This window comes from Plectropomus leopardus, chromosome 6, assembly GCF_026936395.1.
Source record: "Plectropomus leopardus strain MGB_pleo_1.0 chromosome 6, ASM2693639v1, whole genome shotgun sequence".
Classification (NCBI taxonomy): domain Eukaryota; kingdom Metazoa; phylum Chordata; class Actinopteri; order Perciformes; family Serranidae; genus Plectropomus; species Plectropomus leopardus.
In genome coordinates this window covers 24,155,286-24,174,887 of record NC_142181.1, presented here as the reverse complement: position 1 = coordinate 24,174,887, position 19,602 = coordinate 24,155,286, and the positions used below count along the sequence as shown (strand labels likewise).

Here is a 19,602-nt window from a genome sequence, read left to right as displayed (position 1 = left end):
TGTTTGTGGCGACCGGACCGATTGCTTTTAAATAAGATGTCAAGACATTTTCAGCCATGTTTGCGTTGACTAAACCTGGTATTTTTATTAAAACATCTGGACATTTCCAGCTGTTTATGGTGACCAAACTTATTATTTTTTTTAACTAGACATTAGGACATTTCCAGCAGTTTGTGGTCGGTAAACCAGTAATTTTTTAACAAGACTTTAGGACATTTCCAGAGGCTTCACGAGGACTAAACTGGATATCCTACAACGAGACATGGATTTTTCTGGCTGTTTATGGTGACCAAACCAATTATTATTAAACTAGACTTTTAGACATTTCCAGTTGTTTTGTGGTGACCAAACCAAGTATTTTTTGAAGAAACGTTGGGACATTTCCATGGTGACTAAACCGAGTATTTATTAACAAGACTTCAGGACATGTCCAGCCACATTTGTGTCAACCAAACCTGGTATTTGGGGACATTCCCAGTCCTGTTTGTGATGACCAAACTGGGTATTTTTTTAAGAGACATCTGGACATTTCCAGCTGAATCTGTGGAAGCAAGACCTGGTATTTTATGCCAAAGGATGAAGTTTTCCTTTAATGTGAATTTAATGCTTAAACCTAACCACAAGTTAACGGAGCACTATAACAAGATAAAATTATAAACTGAAATGTAAACATATCTGCTACATATAAAACACACAAATTCAACATATGAAATGTACAAATTTAATTTACCATGGTTTGCGGAGATTTATAATGCCAGCATTTATTCTTGAAATTTGGTAAGACATTGAGTTTGAATTTTTCTGATAGACTGAAGGGTTAAAAGTTGCTTTAAATGTTGAAAAAAACTTCTCATTTCTTAAGTTAAGTAAACTATTAAAAATGCACTTGGATCAGCTGGAAAATGCGTCATCAGGCTGAAAATGGAGCTGTTTTTCTGACACCATGAAATATATTTTTAAAGATTTGTGGTTCTCACAGGAACGCTGCAAACATATGATGATCTTATGAAAATGATGAATTGAAGTAGCTCAAACTGCAACAGTATATAAAATTGACACAACCTAAAACATCCACCGCGGTAAAATACAACATAAATATTCATGCAACCGTGATATGAATTCAAACACATTACATATAATAAATGATAATATTATCATTATTATTATTAATAATGATAATAACTTTATTTATAGGGCCCCTTTAAAAACAGTTGTTTACAAAGTGCTTTGACAGACAAAGCAAAAGCAGGAGCTCAGGGAATAACAAAAAAAGACATCAACAATCATGCCAAACAGAGAAAGCAAAAAGGCCAGAACAGAATACATATTCAAAGGTCAACAAGAATAAAGCAAATTTTTAGAAGTTTTTAAAATAATTTGACAATAAATGCAATTAAAGATGATAAAAATTATAAAAGAGGAAATCTAAGAAGACGACAAGACAACATTGCATCAATGGGGCTAAAATAAAGATAGGATGATACAAACAGATGAATAAGAGATAGATGAGCAAGTAGATAAACGAAAACGTGACAAGATTGTAAAAGCAGGCTATAAGAAGAATGGGGTACGAGTAAATAGTGTAAGAGCACTTGAACAGAGAGAGATTTAAAAATAGAATACAATAAGATAATAAGTAAATAACGGTGACATTAAATAAAAGCAAGTCTGAAAACGTGTGTTTTAAGAGGTGATTTAAGTAGTGAGTACTGGCTGAGTGTTTTTGCTTTTAATACTTTAAGTGCATTTTGCAGATAATAATTACATATTTTAACAATATTTTAATGAAGGACTTTGACATTATGAAAACCTGTTTCCCATTGGCATGCAGAAAAAGGATTGTTGAATCAACCTTCATGGTGATTCTGGACTATGGAGATGTAATATACAGACATGCTGCAGCCTCCACACTCAGGTCTTCAGACTCCGTTTACCACTCAGCCCTGAGGTTTATTACCGGTGACAATTACAACACTCACCGCTGTGTACTGTATGATAAGGTTGGCTGGTCCTCTCTATCTGACAGATGCAATAATCACTGGTATCTGTTTATTTACAAAGTCTACTTGGTAATCTGCCATCTTATCTCTCATGTATGCTCCTCTGGAATACTGGTCCACGCGTGACACGCTCCAGTGAGTGTTTAGTTCTTCAGGTTCCCCGTGCTCAAACTAATCTTGGCAAGACTGCTTTCTGTATAAGTGCAGCAGAATCCTGGAATCTGTTACAAAGTGACTTAAATCTAAGCACTCTTGTTTCTTTTGGAAATTTTAGAACCTCACACAATAATCGTCCACTGTCACCATGTAATTGTTTTTGCCAATAGCTCTAATTTATGAACTGCATTTATTTATTCATCTGTTATGATTATTATTTTGAATATGTATTGGTGCTTATTCTGTTTTTTTAAATTGAATGTGTGTGCCCTGTCAATGAAATGCCATGTACACTCGGCGCCATTGAAAATGAGGGTCTCCCTCAGTAGCTCCCGAGTTTAAATAAATAAAAAATAAAATAAAAATTTTCACTTTGTGGTTTTTGCACTTTTATTTACGTAAATGTTCTGAATACTTCTTCCACCACTGCTAGTACATGCATAAATATCAGGCTGAGCCCATTCATCTGTGGAGGCTACGGTATACAGTATGAACTGGCAGCATGGCTCTCCTGTCGATGCTCTGTTGTTGAAACAAGAAAACAGTTGAGGGGACTGACTCATTCTCTACATTCTGCTTCTCTTACTCTGGGTTGCTTACTGGTGTGTATCCTCTTTGCTTACAGTATGTGTCACCTGCCTCTTTGCAATGCGCCGCAAGCCTAATGACACACAGGGCTCTGCCTATGGAGACCGTATGTTGTGACTGTTCTTTTAGCAGCCGTCTCCCCATTTGGAGCTTTTACGACAGTGTGCCTCACTACTCTTTCAGTGTTTGTGGATGCAGCATTTGAGATGCAACAGTTTCAAGGATTTGAGTAGACCATGTTTCACACCCTCCACGTGCATTAGCTAAGGCTGTAAAAGAATGTTCAGAATGAGCTAAAAATGACATTTTATTCGAGATACTTGACTTTGTCTTGAATGTGTTTCAACTTGTGTGAAAGACTCAAAGCTAAGATGCAAAATGCTGAAAGAAATAATTCTGTACCGATCACAGAAATCCCACAAAGGTCTGTCCTCGGTGGAGATGAAGATGAGCCATTTGATTGGAAAACAACCATTCATGGTGCAACTTTCCTGAGTTGTGAAAAGGACTGTTTGTTAGTGCAAAAACACTGTTCGAGCATCTGTAGAAATGAACACGACACGAGTGGTTTTCTAAATGGCCTTGAGATCTGACTTGTAAACTGTGATGTATTTGGTACAAATGTGGTGGGGGACATTTTCTCTAACTGTTTTTGCTGCTTTTGACAGTTACATAATCTAATTTAACAAATAAGGAAAAAATCCACTGCAAAGCTATTAGTTTGACAATTTAAAACGCCAGTTTGAACATGAAGCACATCCAGATTAACTGATAAACCTGAAAATGTCACTGACCAGTTCCTTGGCATGATCTGTAATCAAATCCTCCTCTTTACTCATTTTAGTTAATACAGTGTGTAAGTCATTAATAATGCATACAAATCTATTAATATGGAATCGTCTGTGCTCAACCATGTTTCTTATCCAAAGCCACTCTGTTCTGTGCCTTTTTAATGTCGTCTTTCTGTTTGTGTTCTGGGATGTGGGGGGGCCTGGAAAGGGGGGGTTGGTTTATATGTTTAGATGTTTTTTATGTTTTTAACTTGTGAAGGACTTTGCGCTACATTAAATGTACGAAAAGTGCTCTACAAATAAAGTTTGATTTGATTTGATTTTAAACTAATTAGCAGGCACAGTCAAAACCAATATGCTATTTCAGTGACAGAAACTTTAACCTATCAACACAGTGTAAACAAACTACAAATGCAGTGTTTAGTAATATATTTGATAGTGTGTTAAAAGTTTTGTTGGCTTTATACTGTGCTATATGATCTGATAATTAGTAAAAGTATTTCGTAGAGAGAACTGAATCTCTTGTCTTGGTATAAGAACAAACATGATTTGAACATCATCATATCCATATCATGTTTAACACACCACTTGTTAAATTATGGTACATTATATTGGAGAGAAAAAGACATCTGTTCGGCCGATATCTCAAACACTAGATAACTCAAAAAAAAAAAAAAAAAAAAAAAAAATCCACTTTGACAAATAGCACTACAGGTGAGAGTAAAAATGTTTGTTTTTTATTTTGGGGTGAACTGTCCCTTTAATACACCCTTTACCGACACAGTGCAATAAAATATGAGATCCAATTAAACACGGCTGAAATACTCCCTTTCACACCTGATGAAATCCTGTCTGTTTTCATAAAGAACCCCATACAGCAGTTCCAATTCATTTGTTAAATAAGGGAACTTTTTAAACAGCGGGGAGGAAAAGTAATCTGTAATGCTAAGACTGTTGCTCGATGAGCTGTGTCCTCCACACACAGGAACTGATTTAAAGAGTGAATAACAGCAGCCTTATAACACGGGGTGCATTATTGAAACTGGATTGTATATTGCAATTTATTGTTGAGTTCATTTAACAGGGACAACACAAATAAGGGTAGATACACGGGAAAAATTAATGCAATGGTTGCAATGTTTATAGGGCATCTATCTGAAGCTAATTTGCCTTCCTGGTTAAGTCTTGATGTTGAGTGTAAGCCGCAGAATCCAAGGCTGAAGAAATGAAACCATGGAAATACTAAAACGAACTCAAGTTCCTCTAATGGCTACCTAAGGCTGGCCCCAAGGCCAGTTAAACCCCATAGACCCCTCATTTCAAAATGCTTAACCCTTACAGTGGAAATAAACATGTTAACAGTATACAATTTTGGTCTCTATTGCTAATTTCAGCATTCATGATAACTGTACTGGGGATCATTTTTAAAAAAAAAAATAAACCTGTTAACATTTTGTTAATGCTTAAACTTATGCAATATTAAGTATGTGGCTCCTTTTGTTAAAAAGCATGTGTGTTTGGGTGTTATACATGACAATATATGCATTGACATAGAAATATCTCACAATAAATCACTATGCTGTCTGGTTAGAAGAGCATAAGTAAAAGCCACAAGCAAGTCAGAAAGTTCAATTAAATACACATCTAAAAAAACAATTCCCAAAAATATAAGGATATATATGAATTTCAACAAAATATAGTGTGTAATAGAGGATGTTCCTGTTGTTGTGGTTTCCTTTCAGCCCTGCTCAGACATCACAAGACATTGCAGTGTGATATTATCATAACAATGAAGATTTACATACAAATTAGGACACTATAAAGCCCACTTGGCAGTTTACAGGCCACTAACTATCTAATTAAACCATCAAATTAAAGCTGAGATAATAACTCATATAATCTTTCTTCCATGATACCTACTCAGCAAAATATTTAAAAAGAAATCATAAATAAAGAAGGAAGCAACAAGGTTTCAGCTAAATGCAAATTAAGGGGAGACACCACAGCTGAGTAGGGTACAACTGTTAACTACTATCACCATGAAACTTGATTACTTACATTAGACAATTATTTTTTGTACTACAAGATTCTTAAAATATTATGCTTGTATATGCAAATTAGGGCATTACCTGACTAGATTTGTGCTAATTTGCATATATTTCCAAAACAGAAATCTGAACACTGGATTTATAGCCAGGTTCAAAATTATTTTCAAAAATTATTTTCAAAAATCTGTCATGTAGTTGACATAATAGTATCAAAGATTTTTACAAAAGGGAATTCTGGATATCTCTGTCCACAGTGATTAAAAAAACAAATCATTTTTTCCCATTATTTAGGAATAAAATGTTATATAAATTAGACAATGAATAGTATTTGAACAAAACTTCAAAATATAGTCAGGAATGAAACTGGAAAGGTGGGTTTATATTATTGCTGCTGCATGGCTCAGTATATGAGGGGAAAAAACTCTCTTAGCATGAATTGTATGTCACAGTGAAACTTTACCCGTTGATTACTTAGAGTAAGACAATTCTTTTGAATTACACATTTTCTGAATATCATGTTTAAATATGAAAATAAGCCATTATTTAATTAAAAATGTAGCTTTTGCATTTGGAACTACTATGAACACCTAAATATGTATTTTGGGTGTTATTTTGTTTTGTTTTGTTTTTTGAAGGAAGATTATGCAAGTGCTTTAGCCTGAAATCTAGAAACTGACCAGTGCATGAAAAAAAAAAACATGTTTTCACCAGTAGCAGACGAATCAGAGATTTGTTATCACATCTTGTTATCTTCAGTTTAAGGTACTTGAGTGCAAATGCTCCATCACCTTTTGTCTTTAGGCAGGAGACCTTCAGGCTTTCTGGATCGGAGAGTTCAATTAAGCTCTAATGGATCTGAGGTTAAACAGTCAGCACTTCGGAAGCAGTCAATGAAATCTATAGAAAATTAACCACAGTGGAGACAATAAAATGATACGATCTCTCTTTTTAATTACAGTTGACAGTCTATTGTTTCTTTCTGCGTGCAGAAAATTGAAGTTGTGTCTCTCACTTGAAAAATGATAGTTTGAATATGTTGAACTGATTAAGTGATGCACTGACACCAGTTTGACTCTTCTATGAGCATCTGCTGTCTTCTCAAGAACAGGTTGAGAGACATTAACCTCTCCCTGTGTTTCAAAACATTTTCAGTAAGGGTTAGAAAAAATATTAACAGGTGATTGGATGTTCCTAAGCCATTTTATTGTCTCTTTGATTTCAGTAATTGAAAAATGAAATCATTTTGCTGTGTGAAGGCATATAGTCTTAGAGACTAATTTGTGTATCCAATAGGATTATAGATGATTGCTACATGCACTGTCAAGGTTAAAGCATTTTATTGGATTTTCCGAGGTTTGATTCCTGCTCGGTTGGTCTTTGGTGTGTCTCTTGCAGTGTAATCTTTGGAAATGAACAGTGCAGACCTGGGGAAAATATTGGTTTAGTTTGTTTTGGATGGTGAAAAAACAGATATAATGAAGTAATAGTGATTTTTGCTTCATTTTTGATTCAATTTAAGTGTCTGACAAGATGAATTAATGTGTGCACAAGCAGATCAAGAGTCGTAATCCTGATCTTAAATGGCAGAGCAGGTTTAGTTCCTGAACAGCACCTCCGGGGCTTTGGGATTTACCTCTGGGTGACTGCTGCTGACATGGGCTTGAACCCACATATACGGTCAGGGGTGGATTATGAGATAGTGAGCCCCTGGGCACAGTTACGCAAAAGGCCCCACCACCTCTCCTACACAGGAGCAAGATACAGACTTTGTGGTGGTTTTGTCTCTTTTTGTTGTTGTTTTGCATCTCTTTATATCTGTCAGCATTTTTTTTTTATGTTTTTGTGTCCCTTTGCGGTACATATGTGTTTTTGTGGTTGTTTTGTGTGTCTTTTTGTCTCCTTTTAGCCATTTTTTTTGTCTCTTAGTGGTATTTTTGTCTTTTTTGGTGGTTTTCTTTCTATTTGTAATTGTTTGTTAGTCTTTTTGCAGTGTTTCTGTGCATGTTTCTTTGCACCTCTTTGGGTTATTTTGTGTCTCTTCGAAGTCAGTTTGTGTGTCTTTAGTATATTTGTGTCTTTTTTGGTTGTTTTATGTGCATCTGTGTGGTCATTTTGTTTCTCTTTGTAGTTCCTTAGCATGTTTTTATTGTTGTTTTGTGTTTCTTCAAAAGTGTATTTGTAACTCTTTGAGGTATATTTATATCTATTTTGGTCATTATTGTCTCTTTACAGTTGTTTTGGGTTTATCTGTAGTCATTCTTTGTCTCTTTAGGATGTATTTGTGTCACTTTGTGTCTCTGCAGTTCCTCATGCAGCTCTTTATAGTTGTATTATGTATCTCTGGGGTCATTTTGTGTCTCTGAGGTTAATTATTTTTTTTGGTTGTTGTTCTGCCCTGTTGTTCCTTTGCATCTCTTAATATTCGTTTTGTGTCTCTTTGTTGTTCCTTTGCATATCTTTGTTGTTGTTTTGCATCTTTCTGATGTCAATTTGTGTCTCTTTGAGGTATTTTTGTCTTTTTTGGTCATTTTGCATCTTGTAGTGGTCATTTTGAGTCTACACTTGGTATGTATGTGTTAATTTAAATGACATTTTGCAGGTGAAGGCCAGGGGTATCCTGGATACTTTGGACTGCTAGACCTGTGCCCAGTAGGCCTGGTCAGTAATACACTCATACATATTTAGTCTTAAGTGGCCTCTGTATGTCAAGCCAGTTTGGCATATGTATCAAATCATGCATCTGGGAGATAAATGCATGGTTTTTGGGATCTTTTTGCCTAATTAATATACAAATGTGTCTTAATCCATATTTGATTCAATGTTATTCTGAGGAACAGCAGTAATATTTTTAAATTGACTGAATCCAGGGACTTCAACATTACACCCCAGGTTGAAATTCCAAGAAAATGAAGGGTTGAAGTGGGTTTGGCCATTCTGAACCTAGTGCGGAGAATAAGCAGCAGAAATAGTCATGGACAGTTTAATGCTAATGACCCAGGTCCTGCATTATGCAGCCCAGTGTACTGCATCAGTATTTTCAGACATGTGCCCCAGCTTTTCTTATACTTCCAGTGAAGTAGAGCTCGCAATACTGTACGTCCACCGGGTGCTATGCTAACATGAAATCACAGAGCTTTGTCCTGTTTTCTTTTTTATTCCCATAATCCCTGTTAAGATGTTTTTTCATTGTGTTTAGGAGTGTGTCTCTGCTTTCCATAATAATGAAAAAGCATTGTACGTTAATAGTGTATTATCCCAGGGGTAAATAATCCATGTAAAGGTCTACAATCCATCCTATAGTATAATAGTGGAATGCCCTCGAAACCCTTTCATGCATGAATTATAACCTGCTCGGTCATGATTTATACACACACACACACACACACACACACACATATATATATATAGATAGATAGATAAATATATCAGGTGTATTTTGATGCCCTGGGAGTTATACCAGGCTGAGCAGGATGCACTATGGTCCACTGTAGTAGCTTTTGTGCAACTGTAACAGCATCAAACCCATGCATATGCAAAAATTGGCTTTTAAGCTGTCTGCTGCAGTGATCACCATAGAAAGAGTTTAACAGATGTTTGTGTGTGGGCTATGTGCTGTAAAATTTCTGATGTGATTTTGCAACTAACTGTACCACAAGAAGCATCTGCATCCAGGAGATTTATTGAAAGATAGACAAATAAAAAGGATTTCAATCTGACTAGAAATATATCAATCTACAGTTATTAAGCTTTAACACCTGAACGCCAAAGTTTCAGTATAGATTGTGTAAAAACTAGCAATCTATCCATTCTCTGGGTTAAAAGTAATGGATTAAAGGTAATAAAAATAATTAGTTAAAAGTAATGAATAAACAGTTGAAATAATTAGCTAAAAGTAAGCCTAATGGATTAAAGTTCAATATACATAGCGAAAATAAATGGTTGTCATGTCAATGTTATGTTCAAGGAGTAATGCAAACTTGAGCAAATCGATGGACAGTTCAATTGTATATAAAAAAAGGTAACAATATACAATTTCTTTACACAATCACATTTGGAATATGGCCCATGTTGCTGTAGGCGCATGCATGTTCCTCTGACTGAATACAGGTTGAGGGGTAGATCAGACAGAGGAGATGCCTTATGTGTTGGATAAGATCTTAAGAACTTAAAGCAGATTTTTTAAAAAAGGAAGAAATGGGTCAATACCATCCTTTCAAGCTCCAAAAAGGGGGTTGATGTGGCTGAAAAATGCAGAGCGAGGGTCTTTCAGAGTTCAGACTAATATAAATGGGAGGACTGAAACAATATTTCTCTTCCACACATATATAGACACAAGAAAGGCACACTCAGGCCCATCCAGCCAACTTGACATACACTATACCCTGAGAAATTTATTACCATTAAGGCTCTGTAAGGTACCATGTGACTCGTGATTTATTACAATCATCTGCTGTATGTCTGTGGGCTTGGTGGCATGCAAAATTGACTGTGCGTGCATTGGCTGATAAAATGTGAAGCATGTGTCTGACAATTAACTGTTTACATGTTGTCTGTTGGGAAAAAGATGGAGATCATTAGTGTATGCCATTTACAGACATCTATTGAGTTTTGAAAAAAAGCCTGTTGCTTTAAAAGAACAGAATACACTATTATTTGTACTTATTTGTATTTATGCATGTCCATAATCCATACATGCCAAAGTCTGGGGGAAGGGGGGTCAGTTGGTGGCAAAAGCTGCCTCCATGTCACATGGCACCAGATGAGCCAGTAGCACAGTTCTATTCAATGCAATAGCCAGGTTTCAACCTGTAGAGGGAAATTATTATGTATACTTATAATACAATATGTACAATTCAAATACTTTGCACTAAAATGGCAAAATTTGTACTTAAATATATCAATAACACCAATATATACCCACATATATCGTGTTTCAGCTGAAAAAAGTGGCGTGGAGATTTGTTAATCTTCAAAGTCACTCAACATTTACACAGTTCTGAACACCGGTCTCATCTACCACCCCAACCTGGCTCCTGACTGAACCAATCTGGAACGTTTCCTTCTTTACTCAAGTCAGCACAATGGTCACGTGATTGCAGCCTTCCAAAATACTCCATTTATGCATGGATTTCTGGTTCATAATTACATGGAATATGCACAAATTTTGGTGCATTAATTATTGAAGGGCACAAACAGTGCATGTTGGGCAGTAATGCATTACTAGTAGCATGTTATAGTAAAGTCATTACTTTTCTCAGTAATGAGCGGTGTAAAAATTAATACAATTTCAGTAATAATAGTACAGTTACCCCTAAAACAAACAACTTGCTACAATATTACTTTTGTTGTCACCCCCTTACTGATTTTGTCAATAACATCCCAGATTACTTTTCGTAATTATTGTGCTGTGCAAAGACTTACAGTCAGCAGTGGCTGGAAATACACAATTACACATTTTATGAGGCGTAAAGAAAAGGCAATATAACGTGTAGTGTGAGAATTACTGCAGGCAAGGAGAAATAAGTAAAGTAATTCAATTACTTTTTAAAAGAGTCATGATTAATAAGTAATATATTAGAATTTTTGAGTAATGTGCCCAACACTGATGAGAACAGCCTGTTTAATTGCACATGTTTTGAATATTGAGGGGAACATGTCTCCTGGGTCCCCCCAAAATCTACACCTGTTTTGGCAAATCATGAACTCAATGTAACTAACTGATCTAAATATCAAGAAAATAAGTTGAAACATACTTTAAACCATCATGAAACAATTATTTTTGTCACTGATCAATTTCCTTTCTCGAAAACATGTGTAAATGTGACTCATCAATGTGTCCTACATGTATATAAGTGTAACAAAAAAAAAAAAATCAGGAAACCAACTGAGAGCACATGTTTCATCCCTCTAAGGCATTAAGAACTGATGACCTGTGGTGATATATTTGGAATGTAATTTCCTCTAATAATTTTCTATGGGAAGGGATAGAGGACGGAAATTTGCTGTAATACTTTATAAATGCTGTTGTGATAAAAGAAGTGAAGTAAAAGAAGAAGAAGAAATGTGACTTTGGGCACATGTGTGACCAGAGCAGAGGCTTGCAAACACACATCTTCACACATAACTGCAGCCAATTATTCTCCCCTGGGCTCTATCTTGCTACAATATGTTACATATCATACGCATGGGAATCTATGCAACACATTATGTGTGGTAAATGGAATTATACATAGCCCTGCCTTTTCGCTTACGTGTCCTAAGCATGAGAAAATCTACATTTTATTTCAATATGCCTTGTTCTTGCTCAGCCATTGGGGGTCACTTACAAGGGTCTGATTCAATTATTCTTCCGTTCACAACAGGAGGAAAACATTTTCATGGTGAATGGTTTGCCTAAATAGATTACGATCTCAAATAATTCAATTTCCGTTAATTTGATTGATTTCATACCAAGGGGGGGAAGAAAGCTTAATTTAAAACCATTGCATTTCTAATCAAACATTAACTGAGAAAGAGGCCCGGGTGAAAATCTTTTATTACCACGTTCCCCACTAATTTAAATAGAAAATGCTGATGGCTGTCCTATTAAATGGCACCAACAGTTTGCAGCGTATACACAAAATCTCAAAAAATAAACTAACTGTCTGCAAGCTGCATGACCATCCCTCGCATGATGCACAGATTGAGCAAACACAAAGATATATAGAGAATCTATGCCTGTCCATTACTACAGAGGATCCAAATGAAGCAGTTCAGTCATCTGATCCATTCCCATCCATTATTCATCCTGCTTGGGGAGACAGAGACGCTGGGCTTCTCTTCTCAGAGAGACCCAGGAACCCCATCTATTCTCATGAGCAAAGGAAATGCCATGCAGAAGTGAAGTGAATCACCAGAGAGTGAAAACAAAAAAAAGTTGTGAGTAGTGTGGGGTATCGTGAGTGCACGAGAACTGAGATGAACCACCGGGCGTACTGTAAATCAAATTATTACAAATCCCACAAAAATACAAAATGTGGAAATATTATTTATTGAGCACATCTCCACCAGGTGCAGCCGGCTGATGCCCACCGATGCTATGCTGTCGGAAAATAAAGCAGCTCGGTCAGAGCTGTGAGGGGAAAACACCTTGTGGAGACATTGTGTGAGTGGCAGGCAGAACTGGCAAGCTGCCACAGATAATAACATCTGAAATAAATTTGATGTGTGGAATTCAATCTGTAGTGATAGGGACGGCTGCAGCATTAGAGTGAAGCTCTAAATGCTATCTACTCATCCATGGAATGAGGACTGACACACAGTCTCAGAGAATAGATTGTGCAATTAGCAGCCTTTGTGCTGTTTTGACACAATGAAAAAGGGAAATGAGATTCAACGTTGTCATGCACGGTTCTCTCTGCAGCCCTGTGATTCCCAGAAGATATTCCAAATGGACTGTTTCAGGTGAGGATAAGTTGGAGAGGGTTGAGACATTAAAAAATGCAGTAAGGCACACACACAGAGAGTGGAGGAGAGAGTTGGACTGGTTTATAATAATCTTTCATTTCCATTCTAGAAGTATGATTTTAAAATGTAAAATTCAAATGTGATTTCAACCCCTAATTTTGAGGAGCTCTTCAGCACCGTCAGCTTTATATTGTAATACACCATTCAAAGAAAAGGGGGCGCTCTTTGTGTAGACATTGAACAAAATGGCTTGAGAACTGAAACTTAACCAAACTTTCCTGGTTATTCCTTAAACATACTTGTCAGCCAAACACTTCTATATAAAAATACATTGATTGTATTTCCTGGTGGCACACTATAAAGGGTACAAATGTTGTACAAACCTGCAAAGCACTATAAAAAAGTAAAAGTAGAAATACCACAGTCAACAAATGCAAAGTATAAAGTACAAAGTATTATCTGCAAAATACACTTAAAGTAACAAAAGTAAAAGTACTCATTTTGCAGAATGGCTCCTTTAACAGTGTTATATTGTCATAGATAGTGATGGATGAAGTACTGAAAAGACACACCAGAGTAAAAGTACAGAAATCTTATCAAAAAATTACACTGACAAAAGTCATAGTCACCTATTGGAATATTACTGGAGTAAAAGTCTGAAAGTATGTGATATTTACTGTACTCATATAGCAAAAGTAATATATTAAATATACTTAAATATTAAAAGTAAAAGGAAAAAGATGCTGGTAAAAAAAAAAAAAAAAGCTGTCAGAAATTGGAGAATTATGAAGTGTTTTTTTTTTGTAACCTAAACCACCTTAAAAATGTATCCTACATTACACTTGAAGAAAAATTAGGTCTTTTTTGAAGCTTTTCTTCCCTCCCTATTGCTTCATTAGACCGTCTGTCCTCTCCTGCCTTCCTCAGGTCCTTCCCTGTTTTGTGCATTAACCACTTCAAACATTTTATTAAGGACATGTACTGGAGTACAAGTGAAAAAGAAATGTAAAAACTCAACTAATGCACAGATACTCCCAAAAATACTTAAGTACAGCCACAAATCATCACTACTTCATTATATTAGAATTAGAAAATCAGAATTAGAGTTATTCTCTTTGTCTCTTTTTCTATTACAATTTTGTACAGTACTGGCTGCATTATATTATGTAAGCACGCCATATGTCATGTGAAAAAAAGCAATTATTTTTGTCAAATAAATGCAATGGAATAAAAAGTACAATATTTCTCTCTATATTGTAGTCAAGTCCTCTTTCCTCATTAAATGGCCTTAATTTAGTATTTATTTGATCTAATTTTAACTTCTTTAAAAAAATCAGTTCTGACTCACTTGTCTCTGTATCTCTTATTGGTTTATTAGTTATTATTTTATGAGTTTTTTATTTGAATAGATTTGATTATTATTGTGTGCATGCAACTTGCTGCACTTTGTGCATCACATTGTGCATCCACCTGGAATGAAAATAAAGTTTTGCTTTCTTGATGTAAATGTGTACAGTTGTATAAGACAGAAGAAAGTACCTCAAAATTGTACTCAAGTACAGTACCTATAGTAAATATACTTTTAACCACTCTAAGTAACATGGCTGAGCAGACATTGCCCACATATTATTATTACTATTTTTTGTTATTTAAACCTCAGTGAATACATTTTTAACTCAACATTTTTCTGTTTCATTTAAATTACCTTCACAAAAAGCTGCATGCACGTTTTTCCACAAAAAGTGTGAACTAGACGCTTCCCCTCTTTATCTTCAGCCTTTAAAGTGTCCTAAAAAGTGCAAAAAAATGAACTCCCCGTTTAACCAACACTGCTATCGACTTACAGTATAATAAACATAAACTAAATGCTGTTTTTATCTCGTTTGTGCTTCAGCTATAAAACCAAAGCGCAGCAGAAGAGTATAGGTTGGTCTCACCCACATGAACTAACAGACTATAACCATAAAAGAAAATTACTATAATATTCCTATAAAGTGTCTGTGGTTCTCGGTGGTGAGTTTATGGTTACCTCACCGCACTCCATTGTACAGTATTTTACACTTCCCATGGAATCACTATAACATCCTTTCTATATTCCTACTGGGAATAACACTGTGACTTTGGCATCCAGTGGGAATCTATGCGCACAGTTTTGACATCTTTAAGGTATCACTGTAATATTCCTACATGATTTCATAGGCCTAGGTGTCATTGCAACATAATGTTGCCCAATATGATAGCAGGCTCTCTGTTTGAGCCCTCCCTCCGCCTCTCATGTGTCTACATTTTCATCCCATGGCCGTCTCTAGGTGATTTAGCGCCGCCAGTCTCAAGCAGGTGTCCAACATGGCGATCACGGGGAGCGGATCTCTCGCTATTTCTCTCTCTGTTTTTGTGATTTCAGCGGCGTTTCTTCCTAAAGGTAAGTTTTCGACTGTCTTGTGCGCGCGCGTGTGTGTGTGTGTTTTGCTGGGATGCAGAATTACCCCCTTCACAAAGCCAGAGGAGTACCGGGGAAAGAAGTTGTGGTGCGTTTGCGCGCTAGATGCGCACAAGCTTCCCCTTAAATCTCAGCATCACTTTCTAATGATAACCGACTCAAAAACGTGCACGCTGTTACTCGACACTAAAGGGCTACTTGTGTGGTAAATTGAGCTGTGAGTGAAAGGGTGTTGTCCTGAGATGTGCTGCAAAAGGCTACAGAGTAGTGATATATATATATATAAAAAAAGTAGTGTTGCACAATTGTAAAGGCGGCGAGAAAGTGTTAGCAGTGATAATAGACTGAAATGCTCCTACAGTATTTAGACGTATAGCGCAAGTTGGCGCACAGTGGCTGTTTATTGCGAAATAAGACCGACTCTCCGGTCACTAGAGAGCACGCACAGTATCCTTTTAGTCATACCGCATAAACCATCACAGTCCAAACTCATCACTATCTACAAATCTCTCAAGTCTGCGCTTCAGGTGCGCTTTGGAGGAAAAACACGCATTGCAGCTCTAGTCTCGCACAGTGTCCTCTGGCCGCACAACTGCAGCCTGTGATGCCAGTGTGTGTTCCAGTCCGCAGTCTTCACTTCTGCTGCTGTCAGAGAGTCTGGAGATGTAAATCTGCCATGTCTCTGGCTTTTTTGTCATTTTTTAAAACTGCACGAACCACCTAAATGTGCACGACCATTGCAGTCCCACAGTCCAAACACCCTTATTCCGCCGCGGTTGCATCAGAGTTGCATGCGTCAGTGTTTTTTTTTTTTTTTTTTTCTTGGAAAACGTATCTGCTGACAATACTGACGCATGTGAAGCGGTTAAAATGTCAGCTTGCAGCCGCTTTAAATCCCTCCCAGCGGTAGGATGGACATGTTGTTGTGTTGTCAATCCGCGGGGTTGTTAAAATGGCAAGCAACAGTTGCGATGACAGGTTTACACGTGAAGTCTACTACTTACTGATTTAATTTCGGTTTCTGGTGTTGCCACCTATCTGCATCAGCCATCAACAGGTCTGCAGAAAGTCATCAAAGCCTGTGTGTGTGTGTGTGTGTGTGTGTGTGTGTGTGTGTGTCAGAGACAGACAGACAGTGAGAGAGAGAGAGAGAGAGAGAGAGAGAGAGAGAGAGAGAGAGAGAGAGGTGTGATTGGCAACCTGCCCCCAAAGTGGGGTTACTAGTTAAAGTTTTTATTTATTTTTTTTTAACTGTGGGATTTTTTTTTACAGCTCACTGCTTATAAGGCTTTCATTTAACAGTTGTTGAATTTATTATGGTCTGTGTTGAATAACAGTTGAATGACATTTACAGCATTGTCTAGCGTCTCCTTGTCACATTAAGTTAATTAACCTCTCAGTCAAATAAAATAATGCATCATGAATGCGCAATAACCTCGAGCTCAAAACGCCGAGGGTTGTAGCAGCGGGAAACTCATGCTGTCTCTCGGTTCAGGTAAAAAATCCCCAAAGCCAGAGGAGGTCTGATCTGACCTCAGGCTTTTCATTTGTTTGATTGTCTTTGTGCCAGCTGCTGCTAGCGGGGAAAAAAGGCCCGAGCTCTTGCTTTGTGAAGTGCTGACAGTCTGTTTTTTGACAGCTCACAATTTTTCTTTGTTAATAATCCAGGATCGGTGAGTTTGAACTTTGTCTCTGTATCTGGTGAACGGAGAACAGTCTCACTGACTGGATGCTTCTTGTAAGTGTAGGTGTTGAGTTTGTTATAAAGACAAAAAGAAAAAGGGCTAAGTTAGGAAAGACATCTGATCCTGGGCATCGTGTATTTTAGGCCGAGAGATACCAAACTGACATCGAAGTCGAGCAGCAATGAAGGCGGCATCACCTCACGTTGCCTGTGTCTTGGCCAAAAACTTGCACTTGGAAACACTGCACTACAGCCAACAGACAAGTAGCACATACGTGCAACACATTCTCATCCCAACTCGTCAAATATCACAGCTTGGTCCGTGGACTTTCATGACGTGCTAGGTGTCCTGCTGTTGTTGTCGTGCCAATCTATGCCTGTTACTTTGCATGTGTCTTTTCAAAATATCCTTCCATTTTCACATGAAATGTACAGTTTTTGCTAGATGCATAAGGTCTTTTTTTGAAAAAATAAACTTATGAGGTCGAAAAAAACACCTCTTATTTACATATGGCTCCTTGTGCAGAAAAAGCATGTGGCTAGGCTTAGAAAAAGAAACTCATGGTTTGGCTCAACATTCACAGAGGAAGCGAAAAGCCAACACGTTCTCTTCCCAACTCATCTTGACTTCTGCGTCTACAATTCATACTCTAGGTATCCTTTTGCGTGTGTTCTTTACTTTCCAGGATGCTGCTACTGTGATGTCAACAAATGCACACAGTGGGTTGATGCTGCATGTGCTTATGTTTAGGCAACAACAACACATGGCAGCCAACGCAGGGATGTCATAAAATGCACATGCTAGCACAGATGGTTAGAATTAGGGGAAGGAGGCACATGGTAAGGCGTAGATAATCAGACACCACACTCCCACATGAACGTCCATTGTTCTGGCCACATTCTCAAGTGATGCGTGTCATGATGCCCTGACTGGTTTTGTCCGGCCATGTTCTCAGCTGACACCATCAAGCGGTGTTTGATGCGCATGTGAAAGGTGCCTTTTGGTATCACGCACTTATGTCAAAAGCATTGACAAAGCAGTCAGAATGAGAACTGATTGGAACAGCTGACTCCCAGGTGAAAGTCCACCTGTCCCACTTGCCCTATGGGGACTTTCCAGCTCCTTATATCACGTTGTTGCTCGTGGCATTTCAAACTGATGCTGCCTGGTGGCGATATAAATGGACTCTATCCAGCAGCATATCATACCGTCATGAAAGGTGCCTTTTTGCTTTGGCGTCTAGCGCTGAAATCACTGACCAAGCGGTGATACTTGACAACTGGGAAATGAGACGGGCTGGTGCGTTCTGTGCCTGCGTGAGAGGAACTAACTCTCCATAACAGCTGGTCGCAGTAGTGTGTATTCAGCATTCAAAAAGGCGATCTGGACAGGATGGATTCAAGGCACTAGCAAGTCAATTAGCACATTCACAACACAGCCGCATGTTAAAAGAAATTGTATTTATCGTGCACTAGCAAACAATAACACAAACAATTTATGAGCCGTTTCTGCTAAAGAGCTCAATGACTAAAAAAAAAAATCCAACCTAATATAACAAGTTTGTTTCCATCTCATACCCTCTGGACTTTGTTTGCTGTTGTCACTTTCGTTTCTCTTCTTGTGCACTGAACTGCCAATCAGAGTGATTTCACTCATCAACGGGCTCTGCTGTCTCAGACACTGATAAAACATGCTGAATCTACCAAAAAAAAAAAAGCCAACAAGAGCCAAAAACTAGGGAGACAGACTCTCCCCAACAGATGACCGTGGGCTTGGTGTGTCAGGGCCCTCACAGTGTACAGAGGGACTGAAAAAAAGCCTCCTGATATAAAATGCTGACACTTTGCAATTTAACAAAGAATCTGTTTAGCAGTATTTCTCTCCCTGCGTCTCCCGGGGCTCGGCCTGGTGTAGCATATCAGTTGGTCGAATTTCAGAAGGTTGCATAATCCCACTTATTGCCATCTTAAAGTCATTCACCAGGGCTGAGTGATGGCAAAGTGGATCAATACGAGCTGTCATGAAGCCTCAAGGCGCCACTGAAGGACGGGATCTCAGAGAAACAAAAGGAAACATACAGTTGTTAGGGTGCTCTTGGTTGCCAGTTGGCACATGACAGGGTGAGTAATTGAAGATGTCCATCTTCTCGCTGCTTATGGTGGGGTTTGGCTTTGAAACAGATACTGCTGAAATCTGCTAGCAGTGTGCTGCTCTGCCCTCAATTTGTGTTTGCTTACAGTGTGTGTGTTCTGGTGGTTTGGCAGTTTTTTAATGCCTCGCAAGTGTTGATCTCCCTGTGCTCTTTTTTTCCACTGTCAGTGGTGCATTTTGGAGCCTACAGACAGTATGTTCATACGTATAAATGCATTAGTTGAGTGCTAAAGATGAATTAATCTAGGGTAAGAGGTAGTAGAAGTATTCCGAACCTCTACTTAAGTGTAAGCAGAG

At 37.6% G+C, this 19,602-nt stretch overlaps 1 protein-coding gene across 4 annotated transcripts in view; it reads left to right on the top strand.

Moving 5' to 3' along the window:
• Window positions 1–15,313: 15,313 nt before the first annotated feature.
• cadm1b (cell adhesion molecule 1b) overlaps window positions 15,314–19,602 on the top strand; it is a 170,892-nt gene continuing 166,603 nt past the window's right edge. For 2 of the 4 annotated variants that reach the window (XM_088079049.1, XM_088079050.1), the window contains exon 1: window positions 15,314–15,451. In XM_088079049.1, the coding sequence (XP_087935175.1) occupies window positions 15,376–15,451 (76 nt within the window). In that variant the 5' untranslated portion in view covers window positions 15,314–15,375. The remainder of the gene's footprint in view (window positions 15,452–19,602) is intronic. The other 2 variants (XM_042486746.2, XM_042486747.2) reach the window with 1 other exon arrangement.